The sequence below is a fragment of the Oncorhynchus mykiss genome, chromosome 2 (assembly GCF_057628025.1).
Source record: "Oncorhynchus mykiss isolate SJ-2025 chromosome 2, ASM5762802v1, whole genome shotgun sequence".
NCBI lineage: Eukaryota > Metazoa > Chordata > Actinopteri > Salmoniformes > Salmonidae > Oncorhynchus > Oncorhynchus mykiss.
The window spans coordinates 92,025,411-92,039,220 of record NC_143023.1 but is presented as its reverse complement, the minus strand read 5'-3'; the positions used below and the strand labels follow the sequence as shown (position 1 = coordinate 92,039,220).

The 13,810-nt window shown below is 40.9% G+C and overlaps 1 protein-coding gene across 1 annotated transcript; it reads left to right on the top strand.

Annotated features, from left to right (window-relative positions):
• The first annotated feature begins 76 nt into the window (after nucleotides 1-76).
• On the top strand, nucleotides 77-6,187 carry cpa4 (carboxypeptidase A4). The gene is made up of 11 exons (XM_021576828.3): nucleotides 77-208; nucleotides 548-629; nucleotides 758-892; nucleotides 2,256-2,354; nucleotides 2,655-2,756; nucleotides 3,018-3,119; nucleotides 3,258-3,368; nucleotides 5,003-5,093; nucleotides 5,375-5,574; nucleotides 5,685-5,769; nucleotides 5,921-6,187. Exons 1-11 carry the CDS (start codon nucleotides 78-80, stop codon nucleotides 6,106-6,108), a joined length of 1,326 nt encoding a protein of 441 aa, XP_021432503.3. The 5' UTR covers nucleotide 77; the 3' UTR covers nucleotides 6,109-6,187.
• The last annotated feature ends 7,623 nt before the right edge of the window (nucleotides 6,188-13,810 follow it).

Genomic DNA, 13,810 nt, shown 5'->3' with positions numbered 1-13,810 from the left:
ACATTCATTGGAAAAAGGCAGTACCCCATAGATTGTGAAGCAAAAGTAGATTGTGAAGCAATACTGTCATGGGAACAATGCACCTGTTGTTGAGTATAAAGGCAGGTGCTTTGAGAGCTGGCAGTAGTGGACAGGACACAGGAAGGATGAAGGTGCTGGTACTCTTTGCGCTGCTTGCAGCCGCCAATTGTGAGAAGGTCTTCATTGGGTAAATTCATCTGTTTTAAACTTTGTAAATAAATATACCTACATAAATTATGTTTCAGTTTGCAGATTAGTAGATTAAATCCGAGAGATTCTACAGTTAGTTGTACACTACAGAACACAATGCATCAATGGGCCATCACATTTTTGTATCAGGATTTTTTGTTTAAAGATGACTTGCAATGACATGGAATTATTTAGTCACTCTAGCCTCTAACCTCTGAGAAACTTGAGTGTTTACTAGCAATTCACCATAACCACCATGTGACTTCAAATATATTGTTTCCCTGATGAACTGAAAGATTGATATCGTTTTGTCATGCCTTCCTTCCTTCCTACACAGAGACCAGGTCATCAGGGTCAATGTGGAGTCTGAGGAGCAGATTCTGCTTCTGCGTGCTCTGGAGCAGGACACATACTGGGATGTAAGTATATTAAAAACAAGAGTATAATATACTTGGTTTAGACCCATTCACAGTCATGTTTCCTGCTGCTAACCATGGTGTCCCTCCCTATTCACTACGTCATTTAACACTCCCTTCTCCTCTTCCAGCTGGACTTTTGGCTCCACCCTGTGAACACTGAGGTCCCTGTGGACATCCGCGTGCCCTCCTCCAGCCTGTACGCTGTCAAGGACTACCTCCGTGCCCATAACATCCAGTTCTCTGTCATGATTAGCAACCTGCAGGTCAGTCACTGCAAAGCACAGGAGACTGCTGAGGGGAGAATGGCTCATAATAATGACTGGAACGGAGCAAATGGAATGGCATCAAACACCTGGAAACCATGCGTTTGATGTATTTGATACCATTCCACTAATTCCGATCCAATCATTACCACAAGCCCTTTCAACCCAATTAAGGTGCCACCAACCTCCTGTGCTGCAAAGTCTCTTTCCAAAGCCATTGGTGGCCATGAGTCTGGCAAGTGAGACTCCTCACTCCTCAGCTCACTTCCGCCATCTACTGGGAGTTCTGAGAAATTACATTTTATTTGAATAAGGTAATATTGTAATATTAGTTCTATAAGTTCTTCGGTGTCCACCTCATTAAGGCCCTATCATGGCCCACAAACACCAACATAATCATGAAGAGGACACAACAATGCCTCTTTTCCCTCGGCCCCCTGGCTGAAAAGATGTGTTATGGACCCTCAGATCCTCAATAAGTTCTACAACTGAGCCATTGAGAGCATCTTGACTGGCTGCATCACCACTTGGTATGGCAACTGCTTGGCATCCGACCACAAGGACACTACAGAGGGTAGTGCGTACGGCCCAGTACGTCACTGGGGCCAAGCTTCCTGCCATCCAGGAACTCTATACCAGGCAGTGTCAGAGGAAGGTCCTAAAACTGTCAAAGACTCCAGCCACCCAAGTCATAGACTGTTCTCTCTGTTACCACACAGCAAGCGGTACCGATGCACCAAGTCTGAAACCAACAGGACCCTGAACAGCTTCCACCCCCAAGCCAGAAGACTGCTAAATAGTTAGTTAAATAGTTAACCAAATAGTTACCCGGACTATCTGCATCGACCCTTTTTGCACTAACTTCACTCATCACATTCGTTGCTGTTACTGTTTATTATCTGTCACTTTATTCCTAGTTATATGTACATATCTACCTCGATGACCTCGTACCCCTGCACATCGACATACTGGAACTACACACTACTTTTTGTAGCAAAAATACAAATGTGTGAAGTGGACAAGAATTTCCTGTCTTTTTCAGAATCAGACCTGCCAAATTCTCTCTTGAAACATAGTTTTTGGTGTTTAATAAATGACATATTGTTAACATCTGACTCCAGAGGGATCTTTTCTTGCAATTTGTAGTCTATGATATTTCAGATTTAGATATGCTACTTTTTCACAAAGTAGTTTGGATGTAGTGAAGTACTTTTTCAAAGTAACTTTAGTTAAGTAAACTATATTTTTCTTAAGGGTCGCTTAACTTCTTCCAGTGTGAAGTGTTTGGTAGCTTGGTAAACTTAGTAATAACTGTTAGTAATAACTGTTAGTAATAACTTGATTGGTATTGTCATTGTTTCAGGAACTCCTGGATGAGGAGAAGGCAGAGATGGAGGAGAACAATATGAGCGAGCGCAGCTCCAAGAGCTTCAACTTTGGAGCCTATCACTCTCTGGAGACGGTGTGTTACACACACAAACACACACGCATGCACACACATGGACACACACACACACAAACACTCACTCTTGTGAACATGCAAATGTGAACACCCTCTCACTCACATATTGTAGCTTCAAACTTGCATGGATTTCAAATGGCACCCTCATCAATTTGGCATATGCATTATTCTCATTGCAGAGTTGATATTGTACTGAGGATATAAAATACAGTAATAATGTGTTGCGTAACATATAATCTATACTTTAAACATCAACATACATTATGTTGACACTATCCTGATGTGCTTTTCTCTTTCCAGATCTACAGCTGGATGGATGGCCTGGTGGCTGCTCACCCTAACCTAGTTACCAAGGAACAGATCGGAACCTCCTATGAAGGCAGGCCCATGTATGTCCTGAAGGTATGTAGAGGGTTACTGCTGTTTGTGTACAGTTAATGGAAATACAGTCTTCTTTTTTTAGAGAGAGATCTGTAACGTTATATACTTGTGTGTGTATGTGTGCATGTGCGTGCTCATGTGTGTGTGCGTGTGTGTATGCGAATGCGTGTATGTGTGCATGCATGTGTGTGCATATGTGTGTGTGTGTGTGTACCATCACGTGTCAGTGCTCCCTAAGAGCTGAATGAAACAAGACCATAACATATCTGTCCTCTGTTGTAGTTCAGCACGGGTGGTGACAAGCGTCCTGCCATCTGGGTTGACTCTGGTATCCACTCCAGAGAGTGGGTGTCTCAGGCCACTGGAGTGTGGACCGCCAACCAGGTGAGAGAACACCTGCTCTCATTCCAAGAGAAAAACCAGACTGCTGTTGTATTCAGAATTAACACCAACACATTATACAGAAAAACAACATTACAACACTGTGTGTGTGTCTCACAAATACATGTTATTGTTCTTCAGATTGCCAGTGACTATGGTACTGATGCTTCCCTGACCTCCCTCCTGAAAACCATGGACATCTACCTGCTGATTCTAGCCAACCCTGATGGATACGTCCACAGCCACACCAGTGTAGGTGTCATACCATATGCAGTGCTATAATGCATCTATACTGTGGGCTACGTCAAGTCCCACACTAGTGTAGGTACCTCCTATAGATGTAACTTATAGGCCTATACATACCTAAATGCTGTACTACATTACAGCTATACAGCTAAGTGTAAAGTGTGACCTTTCATCTGTTCACCTCAGTTTGGCTCAATGTAGAGTAATATGAGGACAATCCTGGTTGTGCTTCATGGTATACCAGTATAATGTTTACTGAGTTAGAGTCTTCATGGTATACCAGTATAGTGTTTACTGAGTTAGAGTCTTCATGGTATACCAGTATAGTGTTTACTGAGTTAAGAGTCTTCATGGTATACCAGTATAATGTTTACTGAGTTAGAGTCTTCATGGTATACCAATATAGTGTTTACTGAGTTAGAGTCTTCATGGTATACCAGTATAGTGTTTACTGAGTTAAGAGTCTTCATGGTATACCAGTATAGTGTTTCTGAGTTAGAGTATTGTGTCCTCATGGTATACCAGTATACTATTTACTGAGTTAGAGTATTCATGGTATACCAGTATAGTATTTACTGAGTTAGAGTCTTCATGGTATACCAGTATAGTGTTTACTGAGTTAGAGTCTTCATGGTATACCAGTATAGTGTTTACTGACTTAGTCTTCATGGTATACCAGTATAGTGTTTACTGAGTTAGAGTATTGTGTCCTCATGGTATACCAGTATATTATTTACTGAGTTAGAGTCTTCATGGTATACCAGTATAGTGTTTACTGAGTTAGAGTCTTCATGGTACACCAGTATATTATTTACTGAGTTAGAGTCTTCATGGTATACCAGTATAATGTTTACTGAGTTAGTCTTCATGGTATACCAGTATAGTATTTACTGAGTTAGAGTCTTCATGGTATACCAATATAGTGTTTACTGAGTTAGAGTCTTCATGGTATACTAGTATAGTATTTACTGAGTTAGAGTCTTCATGGTATACCAGTATAGTGTTTACTGAGTTAGTCTTCATGGTATACCAGTATAGTGTTTACTGAGTTAGAGTCTTCATGGTATACCAGTATAGTGTTTACTGAGTTAGTCTTCATGGTATACCAGTATAGTGTTTACTGAGTTAGTCTTCATGGTATACCAGTATAGTGTTTACTGAGTTAGAGTCTTCATGGTATACCAGTATAGTGTTTACTGAGTTAGTCTTCATGGTATACCAGTATAGTGTTTACTGAGTTAGAGTATTGTGTCCTCATGGTATACCAGTATAGTGTTTACTGAGTTAGAGTATTGTGTCTTCATGGTATACCAGTATAGTGTTTACTGAGTTAGTCTTCATGGTATACCAGTATAGTGTTTACTGAGTTAGTCTTCATGGTATACCAGTATAGTGTTTACTGAGTTAGAGTCTTCATGGTATACCAGTATAGTGTTTACTGAGTTAGAGTCTTCATGGTATACCAGTATAGTGTTTACTGAGTTAGTCTTCATGGTATACCAGTATAGTGTTTACTGAGTTAGAGTATTGTGTCCTCATGGTATACCAGTATAGTGTTTACTGAGTTAGAGTATTGTGTCCTCATGGTATACCAGTATAGTGTTTACTGAGTTAGAGTATTGTGTCCTCATGGTTCACAGGACCGTATGTGGCGCAAGACTCGCTCCAAGAACCCTGGCTCCATGTGCCGTGGTGTCGACCCCAACAGGAACTGGGATGCCGGTTTTGGAGGTGGGGTATCACGCCTCATTTAGAAAATCTGTAAATCATGTAATGTTACATTCCCGTACCAGCTTTGGTGGTGGGTGTCACAGGTTGACTATGGCATACATTTCCACAGCTGATAGTTTCCTTTCCCAGAGATTAAGTTAGTGAAGAGTATAATGTTATGAGAAACACTTTTGGTGTGAAGACAAAGCTTTCCCTCCCATACTTGTTTGTTGTATGCAGAATAACCTGTGTCCATCCAGGTGTCTTTATGTGTGTGTGCGTGCTTGTGTGTGTTTCTCCAGGCCCCGGTGCTAGTACCAACCCCTGCTCTGACTCGTACCATGGCCCATCTCCCCACTCTGAGATAGAGGTGCAGAACGTTGTGAACCTGGTGAAGAACCACGGCAACTTCAAGTCCTTCATCTCCATCCACGCCTACTCCCAGCTGCTCATGTACCCCTACGGATACACCTGCACAGATGCGCTCCACGCGGCTGAACTGGTAACATAACACACCACACACTCACACGTACATACGCACACACACTCATGCAAACACATGTACACACACATTAATCCACTGACTCTCCTGTCTCTGCTGCTTTTTGGTAGGACTCTGTGGGCAGGTCTGCAGTCCAGAAGCTCAGCTCTCTCCATGGAACCACATATAAGGTTGGCAGCATCTGCAAGATCATCTGTAAGTATTCAATACTCATACTATGAGTGGCTCCAAGTGTTTCAATGAAGTTGGTTTGTCATTAGATGCGACCCACCAGCCAGAACTGGAAAGCACAGCATGGTAGTTCAATCCAATACTTTCATTAATATGTGATTTATCCCCCCTCCAGATCAGGCCAGCGGAGGCAGCATCGATTGGACCTATAACCTGGGCATCAAGTACTCCTTTGCCTTCGAGCTGAGGGACACCGGTCGCTATGGTTTCATCCTGCCAGCCAATCAGATCATCCCCACTGCCTCTGAGACCTGGCTGGCCCTGAAGGACATCATGGAGTATGTCCGTGACCACTCCTATTAAGTCTCAAACCCACCCAACACACAACCTTTCCTTCCAAGGCCTGAACTCAGTTAAATAAAGAATTCTAGGTTGGGAAAAAGTGTCTGTGTTCATTTAACTTTTTGTTAAATTGATAGAATAGACTATTGATAGACTATTGATAGAATAGACTATTGATAGAATAGACTATTGATAGAATAGACTATTGATAGAATAGCCTATTGATAGAATAGTCTATTGATAGAAAATAGACTATTGATATAGAATAGACTACTGATAGAATAGACTATTGATATTATATAGACTTAATAGAATAGACTACTGATATAATAGACTATTGATAGAATAGACTATTGATAGACTATTGATAGAATAGACTATTGATAGAATAGACTATTGATAGAATAGCCTATTGATAGAAAATAGACTATTGATATAGAATAGACTACTGATAGAATAGACTATTGATATTATATAGACTTAATAGAATAGACTACTGATAGAATAGACTACTGATATAATAGACTATTGATAGAATAGACTATTGATAGAATAGACTATTGATAGAATAGACTACTGATAGAATAGACTATTGATAGAATAGACTATTGATAGAATATAGAATTGATATAATATAGACTATTGTTAGAATAGACAAGTAGCTTAATCATCGTTCACAGGCGCTGGGCCCCGTCCATGGCGCTGGGTGGCGTCCATGGCGCTGGGCCCCGTCCATGGTGCTGGGCCCCGTCCATGGCGCTGGGCCCCGTCCATGGCGCTGGGTGGCGTGCATGGCGCTGGTCAGTACAGAGGAGCAGTAGGAGCTGTACAAGGCAGTGGATCAATAGGCAACACTAGATGGCACTGTAATACAATATGGCAAATACATTATTATTACAGTACCTCCATACTCTCCATATTAAGTCTTTACTCCTTGATTACTACATCCACTTTTGGACTTATAAATGAATTAAATATACCCATTGATTCTTGAAGAATATAACTTATAAATGCCACATGATCTTAGTTCATCAGTTGTACCCAATCAAAACCCATAATACAAGCTTTTTCTTTACGCCAATCTTTGTAAACAACGTAAATATAAACAAACACTGTATCGCCTCAAAACATGGTTAAGGCCAAGATTCAATCGGATCGAGCGTTAACGGACGATAGCCGACACCCGCATAGCTGATGTTTGATGGCGTCGGAGGTGGAACTGTGATCATTGTCATGAGGCCACACCCTTCCCATTCACGTTAGAAGTTCATAATGAGAAAGTGTAGGCTATATAGAAATAATTACACTCAAATTGTAAATCATGAATCAAAATATTGAAGCCTAATCGACGTGTAGATTGTCTTGCATTCCAGTGAGATTTCTCTTAATGCGACTCGGTGTAGCCAATGGTAATGTCCGCTTTAGGTATAATGCCAGGAGCCACTTGTGGATTTTGCAGCTCTAAAGCAGTTTTATCTCCTACACCACCAAAACAACCGCTATGAGGATGTCGGCTAAAGTGGATCTGATTGAACAGAGCCCTAGGTCTTGGGTAGAGACCCGAGAAAGGAAATGTGAGAAGTTAGGACTAGTCTTGTAATGCTTTTTTGTGTGCTCAATAGAATATTAACATCCATAGAACAGGGAATTGGAACATATTCAAGCCACATAGTAGATTGCTGGATTATTTCTCAAAAACCTTCCAGGAAAAGAGGCAGATGGCGGATCTGTCATCTCCCTTCAGGTGTTCATCTGACCAACAGAGTGGACAGAGGTTAGGAGCACTGGAGCGAAACGCTCAAACACACACTCACTTGGGTGACCCACATGTGAGACTGTGTTAGCAACACACAGGATATATGTCCCAAATGGTACCCTATTTCCTATTTAGTGCACCAGTTTTGACTAGGGCCCATTGGGATCTGATCAAAAGTAGTGCACTATATAGGGAAAAGGCTGACATTTGGAACCAAAGCACAGGCAAGCTCGTGTTTATTAAGGCACACATTTTTGCATAGACATTTCACATTGGACAAGTCCTGTTTCAGTTAGTTTCCTTCCAGTTGGTGCCAATGAACACCTTTATCACATACCTCACTGAAGTCCAATCATTTGTATAAGGTTTTTCATATAACGAAACCTGTCCCATCTGATCTACCGGTACACAAGGTGAAGCATACAGTATGAATCATTTGTCCGACTTTAAAGATCGAAGAGAAAAACATTGAGTCCATATATGGAGTCCCAGTATAGAATGTGTATGCTCTGTATCCTTGTGCAAAATGAAATGAACAAGTCAAGTTTATAAATGATTAATAGTCAATTTACTAGTGGGTCCCTGAAATATTGAGAGAGAGCTCAGCCATGAAATGCAATGTAAATGGATCTATTTATAGGCTAGCAGGGCAGAGTTAAGCCATGTGGAACAAGCTACTCCAGGGCGCCTAGTTTGTATAGCTTTTAGAGGAAAATGACAGGGGAGAAGAAGAAGAAAAAGAGGAAGAAGAGGAAGCACCAAACCCACATTTGCATGTAAAGCCACTTTGGTGGGTGACATTAAACTTTTAGAGAATGCAGTAGGACTGCAATAAATAATTTCCGCATTGAAAAGTGAAAAGCCCCATGCTTGACACGAAAACTCCCACCACTATTTTAAAATAATGCTTTGTCTGATGGAATTGTTTTGGAGAGCAATGAAGAATAACTGACATCTGAAGCTTACAGTAAAACCCTTTATTATGAATTCTTAAAACCAGAAGGGGGGGGGCTGTTGGGGTTGCAGTTGGTATGAGTGTCTCGTGCTGTATATTCCTATGGGGTTACACTTCAGTCAGGTATTGGAATGATCAGGTAATTATTCTTAACACCTATTCTGGGCGTTAACAAAGTCTAGTTGTACCTCATATGTTCTTCTGATGAAAGGTTTTGCAAGACCTGCATGTAATATTATTATTATTTTTATTTTTATTTTATTTCACCTTTATTTAACCAGGTAGGCTAGTTGAGAACAAGTTCTCATTTACAACTGTGACCTGGCCAAAATAAAGCATAGCAATTTGACACATACAACAACACAGAGTTACACATAAACAAAACATAGTCAATAATACAGTAGAACAAAAGAAAACAAAAAGTCTATATACAGTGAGTGCAAATGAGGTAAGATAAGGGAGTTAAAGGCAATAAATAGGCCATGGTGGCGAAGTAATTACAATATAGCAATTAAACACTGGAATGGTAGATGTGCAGAAGATGAATGTGCAAGTAGATATACTGGGGTGCAAAGGAGCAAGACAAATAAATAAATACAGTATGGGGATGAGGTAGTTGGATAGGCTATTTACAGATGGGCTATGTACAGGTGCAGTGATCTGTGAACTGCTCTGATGGCTGGTGCTTAAAGCTAGTGAGGGAGATATGAGTCTCCAGCTTCAGAGATTTTTGCAGTTTGTTCCAGTCATTGGCAGCAGAGAACTGGAAGGAAAGACGACCGAAGGAGGAATTGGCTTTGGGGGTGACCAGTGAGATATACTTGCTGGAGCGTGTGCTACGAGTGGGTGCTGCTATGGTGACCAGTGAGCTGAGATAAGGCGGGGCTTTACCTAGCAGAGACTTGTAGATAAAGTTATTATACAAATTATTATTAATACCTTCGGATATCTGCATACCATGAAACAGTAGCATACCATGAAACAGTAGCATACCTTGAAACAGTAGCATACCTTGAAACAGTAGCATACCTTGACACAGTGGCATACCTTGAAACAATAACTTACCTTATAACAGTAGCATACCATGAAACAATAGCATACCATGAAACAGTAGCATACCTTGAAACAATAACTTACCTTATACCAGTAGCATACCATGAAACAATAGCACACCATGAAACAATGGCATACCTTGAAACAGTAGCATACCTTGAAACAATAACTTACCTTGAAACAGTAGCATACCATGAAATAATAACTTACCTTGAAACAGTAGCATACCTTGAAACAATAACTTTCCTTTAACAGTAGCATACCATGAAACAATAGCACACCATGAAACAATGGCATATCATGAAACAATAGCATACCTTGAAACAATAACTTACTTTGAAACAGTAGCATACCATGAAACAATAACTTACCTTGAAACAGTAGCATACCATGAAACAATAACTTACCTTGAAACAGTAGCATACCATGAAACAATACCATACCTTGAAACAGTAGCATACCATGAAACAATAACTTACCTTAAAACAGTAGCATACCATGAAACAATACCATACCTTGAGTCAGTAACCTTGAAACAGTAGCCTACCTTGAAACAATAGCATACCTTAGAACACTGCCTAAAAAGTTGAGGGATGGGCCTGGAGAAATGCAACCACTCTCAAATAATACAGCTATGGATGCAAGGACTGACCATCCATGATATTAAATTAGTTTTAGGGCCCGATTCAATCAGATCCACTTGAACCAAAACCCGCATTACATTACATTTTAGCAGACGTTCTTATCCAGAGCGACTTACATAGAGCAATTAGTGTTAAGTGCCTTGCTCAATGGCACCTCAACAGATCTTTCACCTAGTTGGCTCAGGGTTTCGAACCAGCATCCTTTAGGTTACAGGCCCAACGCTCTTAACAGTTGAGCTAGTGCTCAATTCAATCTGTGATTTCGCGATAGAAACTTAAAGGTAATTTCCGAATGAGCCGACATAAGCAGCATTTATCATGAATGCAGTCTTCACTAAAGCATGAACATTGCCTTTACATTTCAATCACGCTGTAAACCTGAATTTCTGCGATATGGATTGAATAGAGCCCCTAAACCTGAACATATGTTGTTGATTGTCCAGTGAACAATGTGTGTCTGACTACATCTGGAGTTGGACAGGATGATCTGATCACGATCGGATCACAATGTGTCTTTTGATTGTCTACAACAGTCTAAAAATGTGGCCATAATCAGAATGTGGACAAGAACAAGACAAAGGACGCAAGTTAGAACCAGGTATAAATGGGGCTAGAGAGACCATGCTAAATTTAGCACCATCACATTGTTCCCTTTCTAATAGCAACAGGAATGTTTCGTTCTCAATCAAAGATGGCCACTGTGCTTTGCTGAATGTGAATATGCTTCTTCCTGACTGTTCTGAGTAACGGGGACAGCGACGGGCATACATGGACTTACCGTTGGTTTAGCCAGTGGGGATGGGCATAGAATTAAGGCCCGAGGGGGTGTGGTATATGGTCAATATACCACGGCTAAGAGCTGTTCTTATGCGCGACGCAACGGGGAGTGCCTGGATACAGCTCTTACCCGTAGTATATTGGCCATATATCACAAACCACCTCGGTGCCTTATTGCAATTATAAACTGTTTACCAATGTAATTGGAGCAGTAAAAATAACTGTTTTGTCACACCCGTGGTATACGGTCTGATATACCACGGCTGTCAGCCAATCAGCATTCAGGGCTCGAACCACCCAGTTTATAATTACATATATAACACATATATGGATGGGGTTACATCAAGGCCCTGTTCAAATACTTTACAAAATACATACATTGTTTCCTTGAGATATACACATATCTATAAGTAACTGGATAGGTGTAAGCAAGGTTACCACCCCTTTACTTTCACCATTACAACCAATTCAGAGCCTGGGTTTCTTCAAGGAAGGAACGAAGGAAGGACGCATTCTTAATGTGTTGGAACAGGACCACAGACTGTGCCTTGTTTTATTAATCACCACATATCTCAGCATGGGCTTCATCTTTAATTTGCTGGTTAATAACAGCGTTAATGTTCATGTGGGGAAATAACATGGACATACTGTAAAATAACAAAGCTTACAAGATGCTCAAGTTGGCTGTTACTGTTATATTGGGTACAAGCTGAGGTTGTTTAAACCGTCTTTATTGCTTTTGAAGCTCTATTCTTCAGAGCATTCCCTACTTAACTAAGATATGACCTATTTTGAGACCTTCCTTATTGAATTTCTAGCTTATTTGTTCCCCCTCCAAATAGACACTCAGCAAGTTGAGGTAAAATGAATAAGAACAGGGTGAGTCTGTGAATACAGTACATAATACTGTATATATTGTACATATGTGTGTGTGTGTGTGTGTGTGTGTGTGTGTGTGTGTGTGTGTGTGTTTGGTTTTGCTATCTTTGTGGGGACCAGAAGTCCTCACAAGGATAGTAAAACAAGGACAATTCGGACAACTGGAGACATTTCACCGGTCTCCACGAGGAAAAATACTAATTTAGGTCTAGGGTTAGGGTTACAATTAGGTTTAATGGTTAGGTCTAGGGTTAGGGTTACAATTAGGTTTAATGGTTAGGTCTAGGGTTAGGGTTACAATTAGGTTTAATGGTTAGGTCTAGGGTTAGGGTTACAATTATGTTTAATGGTTAGGTTTAGGGTTAGGGGTTTGTGGTTAAGGTTAGGGTTAAGTGTTAGGTTTAAGGTTTAGGGAAAATTTGATTTTGAATGAGGATCAATTGATTGGTCGCCACAAGGGTAGTACAACAAACGTGTGTGTGTGAAGGTAACAACACCTCCGCCACGCTGACTCTCAACATGGGGGGTCGTCAGGGGTGCGTACTTAGTCCCCTCTTGTACTCTCTGTTCACCCATGACTGTGTGGCTGCACACGACTCCAACACCATCATTAAGTTTGCTGATGACACAACGGTGGTAGGCCTGATCACCGACTGTTGGTAAAATTATGATTAAATGACTGAACAAATCATTTTAAATGGAACTGTAACTAAGTAAACTTATACTCTGTTCTATTATATCTGATATACAATATGAGTTCATAAGATGTGATTGTGTGACACAGACAAGGAGTAATTCAAGTTAATGAACACCATTCCAACTAGGAAGAAAGAAGTGGACTGTGTAAACAGATAAGGTCGTTAACCTATGGTTGAACCGACGAAACTGACCTCTGGGGTTTTTAGATAAGACAGTGAGTGCATTCCTAGGTTTTCTGTTAATTAGAACTGTCAGCTAAGTGGTGATTGATAATGTTGAGGGGTCAAAAGTTACCTGGGAGTGTGTTAGTAAGTTAGAATGAACTTTTCACCTCACTTTGTCCCTGTCGAGAGGAGGGGTTTCTGTTAATTTAAGCAATGAAATGACGTCATGTTTTGTATATAAACTGTTGCTCGTGGTGAAGTGGCAGCGCGCTCCGAGAATAAATTCTGTTACCTATTATTGAAATGGCTGGTCTCCATCTATTTTATGCAAACAAGAAGCTTATAAATTCTCATAAAATAGATTAAGGGTTTTCAATTAATGAAAACACATTGACATAATTAAATTACAGTAACACCGACGATGATGAGACAGTCTACAGGGAGGAGGTCAGAGAACTGGCAGTGTGGTGCCAGGACAACAACCTCTCTCTAAATATCATAAAGACAAAGGAGCTGATCGTGGACTACAGGAAACGGAGGGCCGAGCACACTCTGATTCACATTGACGGTGCTGTAGTAGAGACGGTCAAGAGCTTCAAGTTCCTCAATGTCCAAGCCCTCAGATCCTCAAAATGTTCTACAGCTGCACCATTGAGAGTATCTTGACTGGCTGCATCACCACTTGGTATGGCAACTGCTCGGCATCCAACCGCAAGGCGCTACAGAGCGTAGTCCATACGGCCCAGTACATCACTGGGGCCAAGCTTCCTGCCATCCAGGACATCAATACCAGGCG

Excerpts from the sequence above, each read along its gene's own strand:
- cpa4 (XM_021576828.3), top strand. The coding sequence starts at position 78 with ATGCACCTGTTGTTGAGTATAAAGGCAGGTGCTTTGAGAGCTGGCAGT. Across the intron at positions 893-2,255 it reads TCATGATTAGCAACCTGCAG|GAACTCCTGGATGAGGAGAA; the intron begins GTCAGTCACTGC and ends TCATTGTTTCAG. Across the intron at positions 5,770-5,920 it reads CAGCATCTGCAAGATCATCT|ATCAGGCCAGCGGAGGCAGC; the intron begins GTAAGTATTCAA and ends TCCCCCCTCCAG.